The sequence below is a fragment of the Phalacrocorax aristotelis genome, chromosome 3 (genome assembly GCF_949628215.1).
Source record: "Phalacrocorax aristotelis chromosome 3, bGulAri2.1, whole genome shotgun sequence".
Taxonomy (NCBI): Eukaryota; Metazoa; Chordata; class Aves; order Suliformes; family Phalacrocoracidae; genus Phalacrocorax; species Phalacrocorax aristotelis.
In genome coordinates this window covers 98,179,983-98,203,590 of record NC_134278.1, presented here as the reverse complement: position 1 = coordinate 98,203,590, position 23,608 = coordinate 98,179,983, and the positions used below count along the sequence as shown (strand labels likewise).

General features: G+C 39.4%; 2 protein-coding genes across 6 annotated transcripts in view; both read left to right on the top strand.

Moving 5' to 3' along the window:
• Window positions 1-11,476, top strand: part of PPP1R21 (protein phosphatase 1 regulatory subunit 21) — a 32,655-nt gene extending 21,179 nt beyond the window's left edge. For 2 of the 4 annotated variants that reach the window (XM_075088646.1, XM_075088648.1), the window contains exons 14-22: window positions 295-422; window positions 797-949; window positions 1,713-1,805; window positions 2,948-3,181; window positions 4,645-4,680; window positions 5,550-5,666; window positions 6,569-6,667; window positions 8,348-8,476; window positions 10,260-11,476. In XM_075088646.1, the coding sequence (XP_074944747.1) occupies window positions 295-422; window positions 797-949; window positions 1,713-1,805; window positions 2,948-3,181; window positions 4,645-4,680; window positions 5,550-5,666; window positions 6,569-6,667; window positions 8,348-8,476; window positions 10,260-10,289 (1,019 nt within the window). In that variant the 3' untranslated portion in view covers window positions 10,290-11,476. The remainder of the gene's footprint in view (window positions 1-294; window positions 423-796; window positions 950-1,712; window positions 1,806-2,947; window positions 3,182-4,644; window positions 4,681-5,549; window positions 5,667-6,568; window positions 6,668-8,347; window positions 8,477-10,259) is intronic. The other 2 variants (XM_075088647.1, XM_075088650.1) reach the window with 1 other exon arrangement.
• Window positions 11,477-20,289: 8,813 nt separating this feature from the next.
• STON1 (stonin 1) overlaps window positions 20,290-23,608 on the top strand; it is a 47,588-nt gene continuing 44,269 nt past the window's right edge. For both annotated transcript variants that reach the window (XM_075088645.1, XM_075088644.1), the window contains exon 1: window positions 20,290-20,368. The gene's annotated coding sequence lies outside the window, so the exon portion shown is untranslated. The remainder of the gene's footprint in view (window positions 20,369-23,608) is intronic.

The following is a 23,608-nucleotide window of genomic DNA, read 5'->3' as shown; positions in this document are numbered from 1 at the left end:
TGAAATGCTAGTTTGATGTGAGCTTGGATCTGCTATTTGAGAGATGCAGAGTACACTTAACTATACACATTATTCTGCCTTGTGTAATAGGCATAATGTCTATTCCTTTTGATCACAAACAGTTGTCTAAGGCACTATACCAAAAAAATAAGAGTATCCAGAATAAACTTTTATAAAACTTGCTTAAAGAGGGGAAAACTGCTTGAAGCCTGAGGTCATAAGCTGAATTTGAAAATAGTGTCTTAAAGAGACAAAACCCATAATTTAACATGAATATGTGCTTTCTTTTTCTAGACATTTCCAAGCACTACAGTCAAAAAGCTACTTTAGAACAAGATGTTCCAACTGCCACACAGAAACTCATAACTACAAATGACTGTATTTTATCATCCATTGTGGCTTTAACAAATGGAGTGGGCAAGGTAACGGATACTTTTGTTTCAGTATAATGTCCTGACTTGTGCAGGTTTTTGGAAAAAAAAAAAATCGTAGTTGAATGATTTGGAAAATCTAGGTGTGCCTCTGATATTAATAATCTATATCATCAGGTTTGTTCTAAGGTATTTTCAGGCTGCAAGATAAAAACAACTGAATGGGTGATAAAAGTAGATACTGTGAAGAGGATGCTTTGCCTTAGTAAGGTCTAAGTTACTTGGAAGAGCTTGAGCTTGTTTGAATTTCTAGTTGTGAAGCTCACTTTCACTGAATACTTGTCTTTCCCTTGAAAGAGTAATTGCTCTCTATGAATCTTTCTGGTCACCTTGATTTGAAAAGTGACTCTTCTTGATGTGTCTAGATTGCCTCGTTCTTTAGCAACAACTTGGATCACTTCACTGCTTCGTTGAGCTATGGCCCTAGAGGAGGAACAGAGTTCATCAGTCCTGTTTCAGCTGAGTGTATGCTGCTGTACAAGAAAAAGGCGGTTGCTTACATGAAGTCTTTGAAGAAGGTTTGTTCAGCTAGCATGCTTGCACAGAGAAAGCACAATTCAGTTGATTGTTGGTTATGCCAAAGAGAATACAAACTGAAGATTTTCAGTATTTGCAATGGATTTTCCCCTGGATGAGGGTCTTTGGCTGAGGAAATGGAACCCTTAGAGCAATAATGCTATTGAAAAACTTGGAGAGCATAGTTGCTCTCACAACTGAGGGTATGTGCCAATTCTGCCTCTACCACTAATTATTTCTGTGCCAAGACTCCAAGGAGAAGAGGGTAGCTGCTTATTTAAATTTCCTCTCATTCACCAGGAATATGGAGTGAATTACATCATATTTTTAGACATGCATTCACTGGAAGGCAGTGGAGAGCAGAAGGGGGAAAAAAGGCAGCTGAAAAGAGGGAGAAAATGTCCTGAACCAAAGGATTGAACACTGCCAGATCTCCCTGTTGTCTCCATTAAAATTAATAATTAAGTGATGGCGTACTTAACTGTTATGATTAAATCACTTAATGCAATGTCTGTGAAGTGGACCTTAAGATGCATTTGATCATGACGTAACACCTGGAGTTTTCTGAGCACTTCTTAATCAGGTGTGCATTTTGGGGTCTTATTTTTTGTGTGCCTAAACCATTTTTTCTATTGGCCAGTAAACACTTGGAAGATATTTTTCTTCCCTTTACTAAAGTAAGGAGGGCATTAAGAAAATAAATCTAGAATACATATTCTGATCTACTTGTGAAACACGTTTTGAGGTTTCTTTATCCTTCTGCAGCCTTGTGCAGATTCGGTGCCTTATGAAGAGGCTTTGGCTAATCGCAGAGTTCTTCTGAGCTCCACAGAGAGTAGAGAAGGTCTTGCACAACAGGTACTCTGGTATAAATTTTACTGACATATATGATAGTATATTTTATAAAGGTAAAGTAGTATCAAATAGTCTCCACAATTGTGTGTGGTTGTTTGTACATATATATGCATATACTGAAGCTTAAAATTAGACCGTACGTGTCTTATTTGTAGATTTTTGAAGTAAAACTTACCCTTGTCAGGCTGGGTTATCCAAGACTTGTTCTCCTGTACCTGCAGAATGTACCTGTAGTTATAAGAGACAGGATTATGCCACTGATGTCTTTTATAAATACAGGAAGTCAAGTGATCTTTAATTCAGATAAATGCAAAATAAAGACAAGAATAAGGCATACGGAAGTATTTACTTCTAAAGTTATGTACTATTTTGAGTGTGTTTTTTGAACTATGCAGGATTTATTAGCACTTCTTAAGAACAATGACAGTTAAAGTATATGAATAGATTACAGTTTATCATTCTGGCAGTGTGCATATTTTTTTTTCCTGGAAGGGAGGTTAAATGGTGTTTAAAATGCCTGTCCAGTTTGCCTATCTCACATGAATGAGATGGGCTAACTGATTAATACTAAAACTTCTTTACTAGCTTGAATGTTTGGACTATGATGGCAACTCAAGCACAGGTCTTTTACAGAAGAAAAAGACTTGTAGTGCCTAATATTCAAGCGGTACTAGTAGGGATGTGATGAGTTTCAACAGAAATATGTGGAGTGATATGATGTGTGCTGTTCCATAGTTGACTTCTTATCTGGACAAGTGGGTTCTTTTGTCTGTGTGAGGTGGGGCAGCTGGGAGGGGAGAAATTGTTTGTCTTCCTAGCATAGAACAAGATAATGCTAGTGCCAGGCACACATGTCTCAAGTTTTCATAAAATTTTTTTCCCTGCTTTGATTTTTACCTAATAGGGTGTTGCCAGTTCTAGGAGCTGGAACTTTGTGATGCATGTTTCAGACTAATTAAATAACGTCATTTTTGACATGTGACCACAGTTAAGCATACAGCTTGAATCAGTAGGTGCTTACCTGCTGCATTATTCATTAGCTCACTTATGTAATGGTTTAAAATAATACTGTCTTCAAATTTTCCCTGTGTGTTTTTTCCCCCTTGGTTTCAATAACCTGGACTCTAAACTTTTCCCTCCTAAAGGTCCAGCAGAGTTTGGAGAAAATTGCAAAACTTGAACAAGAAAAAGAACACTGGATGTTGGAGGCTCAGCTGGCTAAAATAAAGCTGGAGAAAGAAAACCAAAAACTGAAGAACTCTCTTAGTGGACATTTAACTGACACGACACAAGAGCGTTCTGTCTTGCCAAATGTAGCTGAACAAAAGAAAGAAACCACAGAAAAGAGTCTGAGGGAACCTATTAAAAGTACTAGTCTGGTAAGTGACCTGTTCAACACAAAAAAAATCCAGTTTCTTTGGTAGTAGTACTGTTTGATCAGTGGAACACTAATAAAGGTTTTTAACTGTTGAAATGCATTCACACTTGGCCTCCTTGTACTTGCAAAGCTGCTTGCTAATACTTTCTGCAGAACTTGGAACTTCTTGGCTTTTGAGACTTTGCTTGGTATCTTTAGTATCATGGAGATGTTTTGTAGTTCTATACTTGTGTGACTGAGGGGGAAATAATAGGTGCTTAACTTCTAGGTTTTTATGACTCTGTAGTCAGGAAGCCTTGTAAGTAGTATATATCTCAGGTCAGCTCTGAGTTTCCAATACTTTTTTTGTCTGTAGGTATGTTAAAGCAAAAGGAAGTAGGTAGTTAGTATTTTTAAATGGGTTGAAAGACTTACAAGTTGATGCAGTGTAAATTTTAACTTGAAGCCATTCAAGTTTGCAGTGCTGTCTGGAACCCTAATTTTTATGCAGCCTTCATAGGCACATACAACTTGGGCTCAACGGTTGCTTTTGGATAAGGCATGCATTCTGTCCTTGCTCTTCTAGCTGGATAAATGTCTTTCCTGTTTATTGCTAGCATTTAAAAGAGGTTGGCCTTTCCTCTGAATTGCCCCTTCCAAAGTGGTATTAGTAGGGATGTCATCTGTAAGAAAGAAACAATCTACTTAGCTCAGCACTTTGCAGAATTATTCCCTTTTTCTCCCCACTTTCCTGCTCCAGGATAAAAATGACCTGTGGATTGTTCCGAAATCCCCAGTTTCGAAGTAAACTGGGATCTTAAGTTTTTGGTCCTGTATTTGATCTGTTATGAATTTGAAGAGAATGGCTTTTTCTAGCCACAATGCTTAATGTAACTCACAGGTCAGCATATTGTATGAATATTTCCCATAAACCTAAATCTCTAGTCCTGTTGATGTCAGAAAAAAAACCTCCCTTGATTCTGAAGACATTCTTCCATGAAACTGGTTATTTGCGTATACCCCTTTGCTGGAGTTCTGTCAGTGCTTCACACTGAACTGTCAAACTGGAAAGGTAGGAATTCAGAAGGTACTCAAGAAGTCCAAATAGGTTTCCTTGCTCTTGAACACGAAAAGTAATGTTTCAATATTCTAACATACCTCTAAATTAGTTTTTTTGTAATCAAGCAGTTGCATAATCATACAAGCTAGCTGCATCTTGCTGCTTCTAATGCTTTTTTCCCTGTGTACATAATAAGACAAAGGATATATTGGGAGAGTTGGTATCAGCTTTAATTCTGTTCAAGGCATTAATGTATATTATTACCCTTGTTTATATTACAGCTGAAAGTACTTAAAACTAAAACCAAATTTAACTGTTGCAAGATTTTTTTTAAATTTGAAGTCCTATGACAAGCTGAAACGACTTGCAGCTGTAGTATCTATTTTTGCAGTTCTCACGTAAGCATATTTTCTTCCTTGTTCTAGATTGGAATGTTGACTATAACTACTGATAATGAAAAGGTAATCAGTTTCAAACATTATCAAAGTACATCTGGTAAATATGTCAACTGTGTTAAACTTTTTCCAAAGGTTCAATTACAGGAATACTGTCATGTAATGGCATGAATCACCCATACAGTCTGCATATCCCTGAGTCTCTGAAATCCATGTATTTCCTAACTTTCTTCTTCTATTTAATGAATCTTTTCTTCATGTAAGCAGTTTGGAGCAGTGTGAGCTGTGTAATTTGAAGAAAGCATTGGTTGGTTTGTACTTCAGTAACCCTAACTGCATGCCAGGCCTCAGTTCTTAACTCTTGAGGAAGGGCTCAAGCCGCAAAGAAGTCACTGACTGTGATGCCTGGTATTTAACACTTAAGTACAGGCTATCCCAAACCAGAGGTCACACTGAAAGAAACTTTGAACCGGCTGTCAGACTAAATGTTAACTCTTTGTTTAGCACCACTACAGTGTAATGCTTGCCCCAGCAGGAACTCAGCAGAATAGGATTCAGTGCTGTCCCTTTTCTGACACTGCAGGGAACTGAGGTGTATTTTAGTTTATTCCCCCTCTTCTTGTGCAGGTATGATTAAAAAGAGTGTGAGCTGGGTAAAAACTGATACAAGTTCTTAAACTACTGCACAGTGGTGAACTTGTAGGTCATGACAGGTCATGTGAAAGCTGCCTCTAGTGGTTTACTCTGTAATTTACAGTGAACTGGTGGGTTGTGTTTTGTTTGGATTTTTAAGTTCAGATGTCTAAACAAACTTCTGGAACATGCAGTGTAAGAAATAGTTCTGAATGTTGTGAGCTTCTGAAATTTAGTTGTGATGCAAGTATTCAGTCTATTAAACATAAACATTTGTCTGCTTAAATTTTTTGCTTTGCCAGGCTCCAGATGTTGAATCTCGTGAAGACCTGATAAAAAACCACTATATGGCAAGGATAGCAGAACTTACATCTCATCTGCAGCTTGCTGACAGCAAATCAGTACACTTTCATGCTGAGGTGAGCATGCAGGCAGTGTCTATACTGAAAAGAGTAAATCCCTTTATGAACTTCCCACAGGCAAGTGTTAGGACAGTGAGTTTAAATATATGGAACATAATGTTTGTTAAAAATCTGTTCCTGGAATATTTTTTTTTGGCTGTGGTCTAGTTTACATAGAAATGGATACAGTAGAAAGATTTTGGTTTTTTAAGAAATCCTTTGGTAGCTTTGTCTTGAGTGTATTTAGTACAACATACATCATGTATAGGTTTGCTCATATAAGTTGAAGCAGCTGGCTTTAGTTACCAAGCTAGTTTTGACTTCATCTTAAAGTGATGCTGATGTCATTCAAAAATATTTGCGTGTCATGAAGTGATGAAAACAGCTCTCCTCTGAGAAATTGGTTCTCAGGCATAAGTTATGCTTAACTTCAAGAAATAACGAAATGATTCATTGTACCTGACTTCCTATTTTCATTTCAAATAATAGGTAACGTTTCTTGAAAGTAGTGGCTGTTTCAATTTCTGTAATTATCTGATATGGAATATACTAAATTATTTTAAATATTTTTATTTAATAGTAGATTACATAGTAGGAACTATCTTCCTCTGATATTTGAGCAATGTATGAAGTGAGTTGTTTGTGTTGCTTTTTACTTATGAAATATTTCCTAGTAATCATGTGAAAATACATTTAGAGGATTGGCAATATGGTAATTCTGTAGAATGAAACAAAAATTTAATATTAACTATTGCATAACTTGTCAGTACTCTTGCATTTAAAAATTACTAAGGTTTTTGAAATGTCAGGGTTACAAAAAGATGGAAGCATCCAAAGCAATTGGTTAAAGGTGGCACAAGGCAACGCTCTGGAACTAACTGTCCTCCCTCCTACCTTCCCTATCCTGTTCTGATTGACAGTGTCGAGCACTTGCCAAAAGACTGTCCTTAGCAGAGAAGTCGAAGGAATCGCTCACGGAAGAGTTGAAACTAGCTAGTCAAAACATCAGTAGATTACAGGCAAGTAAAATGTTATATAATAGGTGCAGTTTATAATCATGTGTAAGGGGAATTCAGAGGAGAAAAATTACGGCCATCGAGCGTGGTTGTACCTTTGCTAGGTGCTTAGTTACATGATATAAAAACTCTAGTGGTATGTAGAGAAGAGACTTAAATAACACACTTCAAATCCCAGGTATGCCATTGAAGGGGAACATGCTTGCAAGGAAAAGGTTTGAGTAGCCAAGCCTGTGCTTTGGCACATTTGATGTCAAGGCTTTTTATGAAAATTTTTTAATGTCAAAAGATGTGGCTGTATGACTGATTTCAGTGGCTTGTTTCCCTCTGCACAGGGAGTATTAGTTTGTGTACAGCCAGCACTTGCATCTACTACTCAGAGTTTAGATGTTGTACTGACAAGGCTCATTGGAGATGAGCATCTCATGTTTGCATCTTAAACTTCGTAAGAGAAGATAGCGGGTGTACCATTTGTATGTTTAGTAGTCTGCATTATATTGAATCATAGAATTGTTGAGGTTGGAAGGGCCCTCTGAAGGTAATCTGGTCCCCTCCTTTGCTCAGAGCAGAGACAGTTCAGAGGAGTTTCCTGTACAGCCATGCTGGCCACCTGCCATAGTTGCTCAGCTTCCTAAGGATTGGACTGTTCTCTCCTCTGCCCTTGATCATTCCGTTTTCCTGGGCCTCTTTAACTCCTAGGGATGTTTTACCTGGGATCTTGCCAAGCAGACCTTGAAAAAGCCAAAATCTATTCTTTCTAAATCTTGGGTTGCTGTAATTTTACTATTCATCTTGCTTCTCTCAGGATCTTAAATTCCACTAAATCATGGTTGCTGCAGCCAGGGCTACCACTGGCTTTCACATCCCTGACCAGCTTTTCCTTATCTGTGAGTAACAGGTCCAGCAGAGAGAGCCTGTCTTAGGCCTTTGATCACTGGTACCTAGAAGTTCTTTACCACGTTCAAGGGAACTCCCGAATTGCTTGTCCACCCCTTTGTTGCCCTTCTAGGAGATGTCAGGGTGGTTAAAATCCCTCATGAAGATCAGGTTCTGGAGTTGCGATTTCTATCTGCTTGTAGCAAATGTCCTGTCCGTTGTCCTGTCCCACCCCTGCCATCACCCTTGTTCTGTAATCGCTGCCTATAAAATCTTAATTGCCTTCAAATGCTCCTTCACATAAAGCATGACTTCTCCCCTTCCTATCCTGTCCTTCCTAAAGTGTCTGTATCCCTTCATTGCTGCGTTCTAGTCATGCACGTTATCCTTCCATGTCTGTCTAATGCCAGAGATGACATAGCTCTGCAGCTGCATGTGGATTGTGGGTTCCTTCAGCTTTGTATGCCATGGATGTTCATGTACAGGCTGTGCTCTAACCTTATAAACCTTGCTGGAAGCAGTGTTGGAAAACTTGGCCGTTAGTCTTTTATGTAAGTCATAAAAATCGGGGGAAAAGATTATAAAGGAAACAGAGCAAAAATAAGGGGAACAGACCATGCATGAGACTTCAGGTAAAAGAAAAATAGCTATTGAGTTTCTTTTAGCAAGTTATATTTTTCAGTGGTTTAGCTTAACTGCACACATTCAACATCAAAAATATAGCTTAAGTGGAGATAAAGTTGGCTGCTTTGCCAGTTGTCACTCATTGAGCAAAAACTCCTAGTTAATTTTTATTTTTCCCCTTAGGATGAATTGATGACAACAAAGAGGAGTTATGAGGATCAGTTAAGTATGATGAGTGACCACCTCTGCAGTATGAATGAAACATTAACTAAACAAAGGGAAGAAATTGATACACTAAAGATGACTAGTAAGGTAAGTTGCCAGGTGTTGACATTAGGCACTGGCTGCTGTTTGGAGGTCTGTGGGTTACATTTGGCATTCCTGCAGCACTACCCTTTAACAAACCAATTCACAAGCTATAGTTCCTATTCTTGGCCAGTGAAGAAAAAACACTTGCAAAACATACATGTTGGAAAGAAGAAACACTTTGTCACTGCTTCAAAGCAGGCTTTCAAAGTGTACCCTCTGATGGGTGATCAGCACCCTTTTGTTTTGTTTGTTTTGTTTACATCTGGTGAAAATAGAACTATTTGCAAATCCATCTAGTGATACCGGGTGTTAATGATTTACTTCTTGGTAGGAGTGTCCTTCCTGCACTCCTCTCTTGGTTGCAGCGTACCTGTTCTTGGCAGCTGTTCTTCTGTTTTATTTCCATATTCTAGCTTTTCTGTCTCATGTACAAATGAAAAATTTGCCGCTTATATTCTTCTGTGAACTTAAAATGCACACTTAAATTTTCTTCCAAACCAGGAGGCTATCCATTTACCAGGAACAAGTTTTTTGACTTGTCAAATCTTGATGTTAATTACTAAAAATACAGAATTCTGCTGTTTTGAGCAGTCAGTGCTTAAACCATGGCATATCTTATTCTGACAGTTCTGGGGAGAAACGGATCTTGTGAAGGCCTTTACCCTTCACTAGTCTGGCTGTAAAACTAATAAGCTAGTATTATGCTTCTTAATTGTGGAATGCAAGGAAGCAGGTTTCACTGAAGGGGTTAAAAAAAGTCCATGTTTTGATTAAAGGTCCCATGACAGCAATTTTTATTTGCTAGAGTACACTCCTCCCCTGACGTACAGAACTGTTTTTATTGATATCTGAGTGTTTTGACTTGGCATTGCAATCTTTAAAACTCCTTCTTGGTGTATAAGCTCTTGTGTTTTTAGAGGGAAGCTCTTGGCTGCATACTGACCATAGCACTTAATGTTTTTATAAAATGTTTTCTGGAATTTTTCACTTGTACTTTTAAGACTTGAAGTGGTACTGTGTCTGTATGGAGGTAGTTCAGAATCTCACGACACTAGACTTACATTTGGTAATACGTGAAAATCTAGAAGGTGATGCTGTTGAAATTGAAATGATGCAGTTATCATTTGGAGAGGGTTGTTGATTAGATTAAAAACAAATGTTATCTTAAGGAAATAGGAAGACAGAGAATTTCCAGCAAGTAACTTTTGTGCAATAGCAATTTTAAGCTAGGCGTTTGATTTGTAAAATTGTTGCAAGTCAAATGTGAGCTGGTTAGCTGTAGAACAAATAATTTCCTACACTAGAAATATTCTGTATTGAACAAGTTAAAGTTAAATTTGTCTTGGAACAAAATGATAGTGTGAGGAATTGATTTTGATTTGAGGCAATTAAATAAACCTTGTAAGGATAAGGTTTATATTTGAAATACCACTTAAGAGTGAATTATGATTTGACTTGCCCTCACTATCCTTACAATATTAGTGGTGTTAACACAGTCAAGTGTTTTGGGAGATAACCCAAATGTCTTTTCTCCACATTTCAATTTGAAGTAAGCTACTGTTGTGCTTATTTGAAGTATCTGGCACTTTCCTCTGTTGTGCCTGTAAAGGTAGAGGGATCTTCAGAACAAGCAGTTATAAGCTTCCATTATTAAAAGCCTATGGACTGTTTATTTTCAGTTTGATTGTCCTTTGTTTGCTGTAGGCATAAATTCTGACATCAGGTTTTATTGTCTGCATAGGTTTTTTCTTATCTGAATTATATGTTTACTTGCTTCTTGTTGCAGGGAAATTCTAAAAAGAACAAAAATCGATAGCTTACAGCTAATCAACTTGCCTTCGGAAGCTGCTGCTGCACAGGATGCAGTTAATATTCATTGTCCAATTCCTGTTTGTTACAGGAACAAGAGGTGATATGGGTCTAGTAAAAACTGATTTGGTGCTGTAAATGGCTTTAAAATATTTAGAACTTGTAACAGATAAAACTTAATGTTGGCTCTAAACCAGGAAATACACACTCTGTGGATAACTTATATAGTAATTACCTTCAGTTTTTACTGTGCATTTTTTAAAACTAGGTTTTAATTTCATGTAATAACTTCAGATTTTGTATATTTTCAAACACGATTATGCATTAACAAACTTGGATTAGTGCAGTAGTTGTCTGGTTTTGAGTTGTATGTTAATTTGTCAAAATGTGTACATTCCTTTAGTTGTTAATAACAGTTTAAAAATTATTTTTGAGAGTTTTTTGGCCATGCAAGTTGTGCAGTTACTGTAAATGTCTTATTCCTATTCTCAGCCCTTTTGAATTAATTGGCATTGTGGCTTTAAATGACTTCTATAAACTCACACAAGTAAATGGGATCACTATTTTGTTTTAGACTGCAATAGTGGAAACTTTTTGCTGCTTGTATTTGGCACTTTGGATTTTGAAGTAAAGAGCACAAATATCTGAATTGGGATACTTCTATAAAATTGCTTGAAGCCCTTACTTAGGTATTTTGTTTACACATGTATGTATATATACATTGGTTGAATTAGCTGTTTAAAGCTAGAGGAAATTGTGATCCTAAGTGGCCCCAAAAGAGTGAAGCAATATATGTGTAGAATAGATCAGCTGACTGTGCTCTCTTACAGTAAAGAAGATTATGAACTATGTCGAAGATGTAAACACTGAATTTGCAAAAAGTCTTCATGGAATTAAGTCCTGATGGATTCACTGGGGGGATGCACGTGGCTTTTCCTGTGTTCTGGGAAGTTTGTGAACTTTAGGTTTCTCCTGAGATTTTTTTTAAGTGCAGTCTAATACCATGAGTTTTCACAGCATTGATTTTTTTAAAATTTTTTTAATCAGATGCTGTGCTGCTTCACACTTTACACTGATCTTCTGTTCCATAATTTGCATTATGGCAGTTATTTGTCCCATAAGGGTTTACTCTGGTAACGGCTGTGTTGATATGTATTATTAGTATGTAATAATAAAACCAACTATATGAAACCAGCTTGACTTCTTTCTTGATTCTGGTTATACACAGGCTGCACAGTGTGGTATTGTGGCGAGATGTTAATAAGCTAGTCCTGGTGAGGTAAGCTTAAGTAATTAAACCAGTCTAGTTACTCTTAGCAGTACTTCTCTTGTGTTTGAGCCAGGCTGCATTTCTGTACCTAATGCTGCAGTATGCAAAGTACACAGAGGCCACGTTAGCATTTCCCACCTTGCCTGCTGAACAGCAAACAAGCAGTGTATCCATATTGATAGCAACTGTGGAGCTGTTCTGACACAGCTTCTTGTTTTATAGACAAAATGGATGTGGTCATGAAATGGGAGAGGAGATGGGGAGAGCCTGCATGGTTTCTTACTAGCATCATGTTGAATTGAAAACTATGTGGTGGTGCTAACGAGGGTTAGGAAGGGTTTACTTTCTCTCTAACCATTCTGTTGAAGCAGATACAGCTTCAACTGTTTCAGTTCGGATTGGAAGCTAATTGCTTTCTTCCAGTTCTTTTGAAGCTACCTTTTCTGAGGATCCTCATCTTGCAGTGAAGGTACTAATTTATCTTATTTTAATTATTTGGATCAAATTGCTGAACTTGTTACTGATGCTACTTCTCATAGGTGGCTGCATTCAGGAAAAGGTTTTGCTTATGCCATTTTGAAAGGCCGAAGTAAAAATATGCTTTGAAGATTGAGTGTCTAAAAATGTACATAAAAATGTTAAATGTATTTTATCTCACACTGTTTTTACAACAGAGCATAACCCCAAATCAAAATGTGAATTAATATAGAATGTGTGGACACTTAGATACAATTCCAATGTATGTTAGTTTATCAGCATTTTTTTCCTTGCAACATTTGTTTGGAAATGTATTTGGGTGTCCCCCTCACCAATCAACACTAAACATGCTCAGGAAGATACGATTTCAATCACTCAAGCTGCCTTCAGTTTTTCAGGGAAATTTTTTCAAGTAAGTTCCAGACAATCGAACTATCAATAAACAAAAATAGCACATTGGGGAAAAAAATTTAAAGCAAGTTTTTGTATGCTGTTGTAATAATGGTGTGAAGGGGCATAGTATATTTAACTCATTGGCATTAGAAACTGGAATGAGTGGGAAGGCCCCACTAGCTTGTGCTTATCCACTAACCAGGTGTTTCTGAATATGTCAAATGCTCTTAAATATGTAAACTTACTAGACAATGCTATGCAATTAAAAAGCTGAAAGCTGTCTTCAACATTGCAGTAGAGAATCTTTGAGACAGTCTTCCAGAAGATTGAATATAAACTACTTTGGCTATATGAATGGTCTGTACAGATTATTATGGAATGCACAAAATCTGGACAAAGAAACTGTACGAATACTGGAATGAATGTTCAAAAATTTACAGTGTGAATACTCGACTTCCTAGCTGATTAGTCAGAAAACTGACAAACTATTCTAAATTAGGAAAATCTGTAAAACAATAGTGTAAAACCAGGGTTTAAGAAAAATCCTAATGCTAGTTAATTTTTTTAATGGAGGCTTCATTGTAACACAAGGGTTTTTTAAAGCATTTTTAGAGTGCTTAATTTATCGATAATGCTAGGCACCTCATGAATGATCTCTCATACTCATAAGTGACCAATTCAGATAATAGCGCTATTTCCTGTTAATGGTTTTAATAACTGGATCTTCAAAAATTCTTTCTGAACTTTGTTTTAGATCCATACTAACGTTCAACAATTTTAAAATGTTCAGCTATCCTAGATTTCTGAAAAATACACCCTTAGTAACTATCCTGTGTGTTCAAGTAGGCATTTGCTATAACCAAGAATGAATTTAACTTCTGGTGAGGCCACACCTTGAATATTGTGTTCAGTTTTGGGCCCCTCCCTACAAAAAGGACATTGAGTTGCTGGAGCGTGTCCAGAGAAGGGCAACGAAGCGGATGAAGGGTCTGGAGCACAAATCTGATGAGGAAAGGTGGAGGGAACTGGGGTTGTTTAGCCTGGAGAAGAGGAGGCTGAGGGGAGATCTTATTGCTCTCTACAGCTACTTGAAAGGAGGTTGTAGTGAGGTGGGTGTTGTTCTATCACTAGTAACTTGGGATAAGAGACCAAGAGGAAACGGCTTCAAGCTGTGTCAGGGGAGGTTTAGATTGGATACTAGGAAAAATGTGTTTACTGAAAGAGTGGTCAGGCATTGGAACAGGCTGCCCAGAGAGGTGGTGGAGTCACCCTCCCTGGAGGTATTTAAAAGATGTGTAGACGTGGCACTTCAGGGCATGGTTGAGGAGACATGGTAGTGTTGGGTTGACAGTTGGACTTGATGATCCTAGAGGTCTTTTCCAACCTTAATGATTCTATGATTCTAAGATTGCCTTCTTAAGAACTACGGCTTCATGAGTTTTGAAAGTACCCAAGAAGCACCAAATACATTGGCTATTTTAAATGGCCTTAAGCTCTTATAGGTAAGAGGTTTCCCTGCCTGAAAGATTAACTTCTAAAACAGGAGTCTTAGGCTGGCATCGTCATAAGCTGTGTAAGGATGTTACCTCATTGCTTTTTAAATAATGTGATTATTTTAAATTGTTACATACATAACTGTACATCTGTGATTTAAATACTGATCATATAAAGTGTTGATTTTAAAATGGTGGTGTTTATAATGCCTTTTGCAGATTCCTTCAGATTAAGTCTTAACTGGCTAAACATTTTGGTAATGGTTGTGCCAGGATCTTTATGCTAGATGGGATCTAGTAGCGCTCCAAGTAGCATCAGTATCAAAACTGAAACGCTTTGCTTTTCCCATTTTTGTTGAAATGCATTGGCTAGTTATACAGGGTGTTCTCTTTTTTAACCAAGCCAGCTTCGCTTCTAATTTGTACTTGTAATCCTGTTGCTCTTTCTACTCTAGCGTCCATCGCTGACAGATGAGTTGAATTTTTAGTGGGGAAAGGTCTTTGGCCTGGCATGTTTCCTTGATGCTGACTTGTGGCGGGCCCCTGCTGTGCCCTTTCAATGGTGCTCACTACAACTCCAAAGAACAGATTTCTTCAGACATCCAAGGCATCAGGTGCGAATGGGAAAGGAAATAAACTTTTCAATCCACATATCACCTATCATGATGCTATTCACTGGCTTGGTTAAGCAATGGGAATGCTGCTTTTCTTTATGTAAATTCAATGATATATTAAACTTTGGAGAACCAACTGGCCCTGTAAACTCGGCAAACCTGGTGTTATTTATCCAATATGTAAGGTAATTTGAGAGCACTATCTTAGCAACAACAGGGTCATAATAAAAATAAAGCTTACTGCAGTAAACAATGGTAATTGCTACCAGAGGTCTGATTACTTCCTCCCACAAAAGCTAGATGCCAGTCTATTAAGAATGCTTGTTCTGTCTTATTCTGCATTTTCTGCTTCTGTTACTACTTGCAGTATTATTCAGCAGTGAATTAAAACCACGCTTGTTTAGAAGAGGCCGTGTTTGCCCTAATTCCTAAATATTTCTTATAATCAGAGTTAAAAACTTGCTTTAATGACACTTGTACCTGCAGAACTGCTAGTTTGGTTATAGATGGGGGGAGAGGAGAGCTTTTGGGGACCTTTACAAAGGAAGTCTGATTAGGGCTATGAAATCTACCACATGGAAACTTGCCTGGGGGCAGTTCTCACTGTCTGCCTCCACTCTTTGTGTAGGCAGCTTTAGACAAGTCAGTGCTAATTCAGAATCATTCTGCTTCTTACAGGAGCTTTGGGTGCCAATACTTGCATTGCTGCAATACCGAGGTTGCATAGTTGAGCTGCAAAATAAGAAGCGTATGATTCTTGCTGGGCTTAATTTGCATGGCAAGCTACCATACTAACAGCCCTGTAGAAGTTTTAAACTTTTAATATGTGAAATGGCAGACAACAGCAGAGATCATATTTGATTTGTACTAGTTTTAACTCCAATTCACTCTGCAAGTCCAAAACTTAATAAACTGAGGTCTTACCCAAGGAAGTAGCCTTTGAAATCCCGGTGTCCCTGGTGTCCAAATTGTATGTATGGTCTTCTATAAACAATACAGCTTGGTCCTGAAAAGAGTTAAAACCACATGATGAAAGAGTCTAGATAATTTCCAGGTACTGTAGGCACTATGGATTCTTTCACGAATTGACTTGGTAGCTACTCTGTGGTGGCATGTAGCTTCTTCCAAACTTTCTCTGTATAAAGTCCATTGCTTCTGAAATAGTATGGGAGGACCTTAAATATCCACACGCATCCCTTTCTACTACGAAAAGTCTTCATTCTTATCTGCCCTCCCACTAAAACTTCAAGTTTCCTTCCTCTCAGATTTAAGAGACTTCAATTTGTACTTGAAGAATAAAGTGTTGTACATTTATTAAAGAAAAAAATTTAATGAATTAAGTTCATTAAATTAAGGAATCGAGTTTACCAAAAGCTTCCTTTGAGTCTGGAAAGTTTGGTTTATTTTCAGTCCAAACAAGTAGACAAGAACAAGTTTCTCTTAGATTGTTGGTCTAGCCCAGGAGGTCAAGAGCATTTGAAGCCAACAAGCACTTAATCTTCCACAAAAGCAACAGGGGGATGCTGAATTTCTATAACCAATTTATATGTAGTGAATATATAGTGCTTGAAGAGTGAATATACTAAACTTGTGAGGTTTTTTAATAGCAAGAGTACTAAGTGAAAAATGTATTAAATGAGAGGGAGAGAAGATTTTGACTTTCTTTTGCATTTTGGTTTGAATTCTTAGTTAAGATGGACTTTTGCCAAAATCTGCTGTTAAAATAAAAGGCAAAGTAATGAGCAAAGAGTTAAATAAGTCTAGAAACTGAGTGCTCTTCTGTCTCCAATTAAGAATATTTGGTTCTAGCAAGATATGAACTGACAGGGGTTCATTTTTGGCAAAATAGTCATAAACAGTAAACCTTTTATAAAAAGGTAATATACTGCAAATCATGTTAAGATCAACGTAAATATAATCAATGTAAACTGACTTTGTTAGCATTGTAAATGTCGAATGAGTTTAATAACGGCCCGTAGCGATACGTAGCACTGTGTCTGTATGTGAAATATTCTTCAAACGGTATTTACGGTAGAAATGATCTTAATAGTTATAGTTTGTTCTGTATATGCTATTCATTAAAGTCAAATTATATTAAGGACTTCATATCTTGGTATCAGTTAGGTCTTATTTTTTTCCCCTGCTGCTACAGTTTATATTGCACTGAATTATTTGGGGGAAAACTAAATGATAGCAGAATTTACTGGAGAAGAACAATCTTGTATTGAAAATGTATACACTTGTCTTGGCAAAGGAAAAATCTGGTCTATTTTTAGAGAAATGCTGACCTTGATAGATATGAGAAACTTATACCTTTCCCACTTAACTTGAAAACTGTTAGAAAGGGCTAATGAGCAAGCTAACGGGCAAAAAGATGTATTGAATGTTGTGCAGGAGTACATGAGAGTACAAAGGACTCATCTTGGAGTATGTAGAAAATGTTAGAAGTTAGAAAGTATTTCTAATTTCCTGGCTTTTTGGCAAAACAGGAGGTATTGATCCTCTGGTTCCCTCTGCCAAGAGCTCGGGTGTGTGCTGGGAGAAGGCAGAAGACTCACTGGGATGGAATTCCAGAGTGAATAGGTTGGGATCAGGTTCTGGCACCCCCAGGGCTACGTGCTGGGATGAGGGTGGCACATGGAGCTACCTGTGCTTGCCAGGGCTGCTGCTTTGCAATCTCAGCCTGGAGGCCTCGGGTTGGCAGTACTGAAAAACATGTTTAAAGAGAGAAGAACGGAAATGGAACGATTCACTGGCTTGCAAGATACAGGTTAAGTTATGGTGAAAAAATTCCGGGTTATCAGAAGAAAAGACCACTACCCTTTCTTTCCACTCTCCTGTCCATGTAGGAGATCCTCAGATCCTTCCTCTGTGAGCCATTGCTGTCCTTTATGCAATACTGAGATGGAAATATGAACAGCAGCAAGATTCTGTCAGAGGCTGGCAGGTAACAAGCTCTCAGGTGAAATTATGTATTATCAATGGAGCATTTTCACAACCAGGATCTTCCATGGTTTGAAATGATAAATACTCATGAACAAAGACCTGGCTACCTGCATTGGGCACTGGATTATTTTTTTAATTAAGGTAATAAAACCTGAACTTTTTAAACGCAAGAATGGCCAATTTTTTTCCTAGTGCAATTTTTGTAATGGCATTGAGCTTTCAGAAGAATTTATTTGTCAGGAAAACAGTACTGAAAGCATCTATTGCAAATACAGACAGCCAGAGCCTGAATAATATTTCCCATGCGTAGAGCAAAGAAGTAGGATTGCTTGATTTTCAGAGAAAACACAAAAAAACTATTGAGAAGGTAAGAAAGACAAATGAGAGCAATTTACAAGAGCAGATCCCACCCTATTCTCTTTAAAATACAACGGAAATTTCAACAATGCTGAAAAGCAGTGGAGCTAAAATGGATGGGTGATGCTTTACAAAGAATTTTAGATGTGTTCCACAAGAAACCGGAGCTCCCTGCTGCCAGTGAGCTATCGCTGGTATCGGTAGCTTTTCATGTGGGCAATTCGAGTATCTGCAGTCCCTGGCAGCTCTCCACCGTGCCCCTGGGAACGCTCTAGAAGGTTCTGTAGGTGGTTTCCCCCTCTTCATCCTACCCGTTCTATCTATGTGTTCTGTCCTTTTAGGAGCAGACTTTGTGTGGTACCTTGTCACCTCTGGTAGCTGCACTCTAGAGACAGCCAGTGTAACAGATAAGAAGGAATTTCTATTACTTAAGATCACATCAGTGTATTATCCTGTTGGTAATTAAGCTGTTTTCCAAGCCTTGTCCTGTATTTCTTTGTATTTCATCTCTCTGGAGGACCTCTGAAGCATGAGAGAACCTATCCTGTCTTGGAGCTGGGAGGCGTTTGCTCTGAGAGGGCTCTGCAGAGGGTGTGAGACCTGACCTGGACTGGTCTTCCCATAGCTCTGCTGGCTTTTAGGAAAGCTTGGCAATTTTGATGGCCTTCCCTGAAGCAAAAGAAGTGATGCTTGACTGAGATGTGTAGGGTGTTGTTGGGAATACTGTCCTTCAGCATTGACAGAAGTCTTTGCTGCCTTGTGCTTTTCAGAGCTGCTGCTCATCCCACCTCACACCATTGAATTTACCGGGGCCTGCCTCAACTCAATGTACAGAAAAGCCTATCTGCTTTGGCATGACTTTCTGACAATATAAGAACTTGTAAAACAAACAGTCTCACCAGCGTCTCACCCTGTGGAAAATCAGCCTTGGCTCACCTCTGTCACGTGGCAGTGGCTCGTGTCCTCACCGGAGGCTGCCAATGTGCTTCCTGCAGGCCTGTTCCCCAAGAGTCCCCCATATCCTTAAAACAGTGGTAGTTCACCTCTGAATCTCCCAGTCTTTCAGTAGCTTGTCCTTCCTCACCCACCTCTGACTGCAGCTGCTATCCACTTACTCTTGAGGACAATAGTAACAGATTTTTCTGGCTGGTCCTCCACACATAGAGTTTGTTCCCAAGGGTTGAGTCTCATCTTCATTAAAGCACAGGTACTTTTTTTTTTTTGTCTTTGAGGTGTCCTTTCCTGAGATGTGAATATTTTGACACCAAGAAATCCTTTGCCCTTTTTTGGATGGTGCTTGCTCTTTTGGAGGTAGGAAGATTAACACTGCAGAGAAAGGAAATGGCTATTCTTATACAATTTAGAAAATGACCCTGGCTTAAGATCTTCTAAGAAACCATCAAGTTTATATATCTGATATAAGCAAAATGGCTGTGGAACTCCACCCAGACTTTCCAGCCAGCACAGTGCTACCAGAGACACATCTAGGAGGGGTGCACAACTGAGGAGGGTGATCCTGTAGTCCTTGTCCTCATTAGAGCTGTGAGGCTCCTCCAGAGGAAACTTTTGGAGGAGAAGTTAGCTTAGGAGAAATAAATTGAAGCTCTTCCCAGGAAGTGTTGTCCTGTGAGCGCTGTCCTTTGGGCCATCGAAGACATTGTCTATCCCCACTCTTACCCAGCTTTGTTTCCTCACCTCTTGGCGGGCTGAGGGAGGAGCTTTGCCCTTTCCGAACTTCAGGACAGGCTGATTGGTACCCTGTGGGCGTAGTTAGGCCCAAATGTATGCGCAGTTGGCTTAACTGTGCTTACTAGTAAGAAACTTTCCTCTGTAACACCCATTTACCACTCAAATTAATTTTTTTTTTTTATTGTGTGTTTCTCCCCTACTTTCTGCATTTCATAGGCTTCATAGCTGCTTGGGTAACTTCCTTACTTCTCATTTACATGAAAATTAAGATATTGGGAGTGTTCCTCAGCGCTGTTTTAAATGAAGACTGTGAAGCAGTTCAAAAGAGCTCAGTAGTATTTACTGCATGCATGAGGATTTGTATGCGCGTTGCTTTTAATAATAAGCTGGTGAGAATCAGACCTGGAGATGCTATATGGTGTTACATGAAATACAGCATCTAGCAGAATTGGCAGGGGTATTACTGTGTTCTAACAACAGCACTAGAATGCAATTTCCTGTTTTAAATTAAAATGAGGTACGTTAGAATGAATACCCGTTGAAAGGGGGCCCCTGCCCGCGGAGGAAGGTGGTTAGATGCTGGCGAGTTAGAACAGAACCGGCATTTCCCCAAAAGGCTGCTTTAAAACCAGAGGGCTTTGCCGACCTGAGGGTTCCGCGGTTTGGCGGGGGGATGCTGCCGCGATGCTCCCCCGCGGCGGCGGCCGGGCAGGGCGGGGCGGCGGGGCGGGGCTAGCCCCGCCCCTCCGCCCCGCCCCTCCGCCCCGCCCTGCCCGGCCGGTGCCTGTTGCCGCCCGTGCCGGCGGCGGGCGGTCCCCCATGGCGGCGCCGAGGCGGTGACTGGCGGGTAAGGAGAGGGGCCCGGGGCGGGGGTCGGCCGGCTCTGCCCGGGGGAGGCCGCTCCCCGGGACCGGAGCGGGGAGGGGGGGTCCCGGGGCGCGGAGGGGGCTCCGTCGGAAGTGGAATTTTCCCGGTAGTTGACGAGCAGCTCAGAAGTCCTGGCTTGGAACGGGCCGGTGGATGGGGCTGCTTTGTTTTGGTTTGAGAAGAGGGTTAAAAAAAAAAAAAATCGCTCTTTTGTCTTTTTCTCTCCTTTTTCTCTCCTTCTTTTTCTCTCCTTCTTTTTCTCTCCTTCTTTTTCTCTCCTTCTTTTTCTCTCCTTCTTTTTCTCTCCTTTTTTTTCTCTCCTTCTTTTCTCTCCTTTTTTTTCTCTCCTTTTTTTTCTCTCCTTCTTTTTCTCTCCTTTTTTTTCTCTCCTTTTTTTTCTCTCCTTTTTTTCCTCTCCTTTTTTTTCTCTCCTTTTTTTTCTCTCCTTTTTTTTCTCTCCTTTTTTTTCTCTCCTTTTTTTTCCCTCTTTTTCCCTTCTCCCCTTCTCCTCTTTTCTCTTTTTCCCCTTTCAATCTTTCTTTGTTAAAATCTTTTTTTCTTTGTATCTGGTTTTATTTTTATCTTTTTCTCTCTCTTTCCCTCTTTCTCAAAACGGCCCCCCCCCCCCCTTTTTCTGTCTCTTTTTTTTTTTTTTTAATTTAAGTACAAGTGGTGAAAAGGGGATGGCTTTGCGTGGGGTACCCGTAGCTCTGAACCACTGCAGAAATCAATGGGGTTTGTGTGACAGGCATCCGACAGAATCAAGTTCCCATGACTTTTGCCTTGGTAGGGAGGAGACTGGGGCGAGCGACAAGTTTTTATTATTTAATACTTGAAAAGAAGTGAATTCCTGGAGGCTTTCTCATATTTTCTAGTGGTTCAGCTGATGATGTTAAACTATGCACGTAGGCTCACGGCATTTGCAATCATAGCTGCAGAAATCCCTCCCGTGCTTACAGTGGGGCGCAGGGCTTTGGGAAAACAACGGGAGCGGATGCAGAAGGATGTGCCTCACTGGGCTGAAATGGTTAGACTGCACTTACCGTATATACCCTTAGTGCAAACTCTAAAGGTGGTATTTCAAGCATATTGTAGGCAAGAATGAACATAAAAAGTTTTCGCTTTCTGGTTTTAAATAAGTGCTCACCAAGGGGTGACTTTCAGTTGTTTTTGTTTTTTTTTTTTTAAAAGATGTAGGTGTTGTGATACTTCTGGCAAATAAGAGCACTTCTGAAATGTGCTAGGAAAAATGCTGACTACGGTATTTTGTAGGAGCCCAGCAAAAGTTAAGTTACAAAAGTCTGCGTTTACCTTCCCCAAGATGTTTTTGATCTGAGGTGGAGCTCACTAGAAACCCTCACTGATTTCTCTGCAAACAGGACTTAGCTTTTCTGGGGAGAGTGCTAATGACTGGGTAGGAGGGAGGAGGGAACAGAAGGTTTGGAGCCTGAGGCTCTTAAATATGAACCCTTCATTTTGCTGTTAACTCACTTTTCCCTATTTGGAAGCTGTGACTCTTCTATGTCTGTAAGAGAAGAGGAAAAAAACAGATAGCTGAAGACAAAACTGGGTTGCCTGGTGTAGTGCGCCGAAAGCACACCTGCAGCGAGAAGATCTTATGAGAAAAGATGAGCTGATCTTTTGACTATGTGTGAGCGGAGGAGAGCTTAGCACTGCGCTCTGTAGCTAGTTGCAGTTGAGCACGGAAGTACTTTGTACAACAGAGAGCGTGGCTGGAGATCGCACTTAACTGACTTCGGAGCTGTAAATCACACCCCTGGGAAATTCTGCCCGAAGGCAGGTATGAGGTCCTTGTTTCATACTCAGATTTGATTATTCTCCTTCTCCCTGTCTCCTTCTGCACAGGTGAAGACTGTTATTTTCTATCACTGTAAAAATTATTGGGATTTGTAAGCTTAATAGCCCAGCTTTTTTGATATCGCTGCCCAAATCCAGATCTCTAAATAGCAACTTAGTGTAGACTTTTAAGTTTTTCTGCGTGTGAATGTTAACTCCAACGTGAAATGCACCCGATCACGTGAATAGCAATGCATTGTCATGGCCAGTGTTTTACTTCATGTTTTGGTAGACAAGATTCCTCTAGTCCACCACTCTTGTTCTTACGTTTTTCATTAGTATAAATGTGAACCGAAGCCTTTTGCTTCAGAAAACCAGGCTGCCCACACGTCTATCTTAAAAAGCTTTTGGAGAGGAACCCAAATGAGGCTTTTCTGGGTGACTGTGTTATGAATTACACTTTCTGACAGGACTGTCATCGGCTGCTATTAAAAATACCTCTATCCAAATAAACAAAGAAAGATTCAGTTGTGACCCTCCTCAATAGTGCTGTTATTCTTTAAGGCAGGGAGAAGGGGGTATCCCGCAGTTCAGGAGAGAGCTGGTTGGTCAGAAAACATTACTAAGAGCTGCCAGGCAATACTTTTCTTGTTTAGAAGAGCTCTGCAAATCTTCGGTTGTGTGTTAGTCTCCAGGAAGGTACTAGCACTTGTTTACTTGGCACTAAAGCATGAAGCAGATGCAGATTTAAAAACTGACTCTGAAACAAAAATAAAAAAGAGTCTATTATGTTGTACAGTGAATATGCTAAATATAGTATTTCCATTAGCCTCCCTACTTTTGTTATTCACTGCTGACATTAGCAGGAAGAGTTTTTGAAGTGCACTTTTTTGTCATGTATTCTTTGTGGCATTTCATCCACCGCTTCCCTTGGACACTGCAAACACTAGCAGAGGACCAGGCTTAAATTTGTTTCTAACCATGACCAATTTAATACTTTGATGTGATCCGTGTGCCAGAGTGTTCAGGCCTTTTTCTTTTTCTTTTTTTCCTTCTTTTCTTCCAGAGGGCTGCTTAATCCTGAAAAAAAAAAAAAGCTGTTGATTTTATAGAAGTAGAACGGCCACCCATAACTGCATTTCTGCTGCTTGGTGGCATATTATAAACCTCTGCCTCTGTGCGGGGGGAGGGGAGAGGGAGGGATTTGGGATGTTAAACTCCTTGCCAGAGCCCGCTGCTGTGCCCAGAGTACTTTTGTGGGACGTCTGTGCGTTCCTAATAATAACATGTTTCCTAAACATAGCTAAAAATTGCTTCAGTAGATGCAATAACAGTCCATTAGCTTAGTGACCTAAAGAAGTCCTGTAAATAAGAATAGATTTATTTTCCAGTCTCTTCTAGTCCAGAGCACTATGCTGAAGGC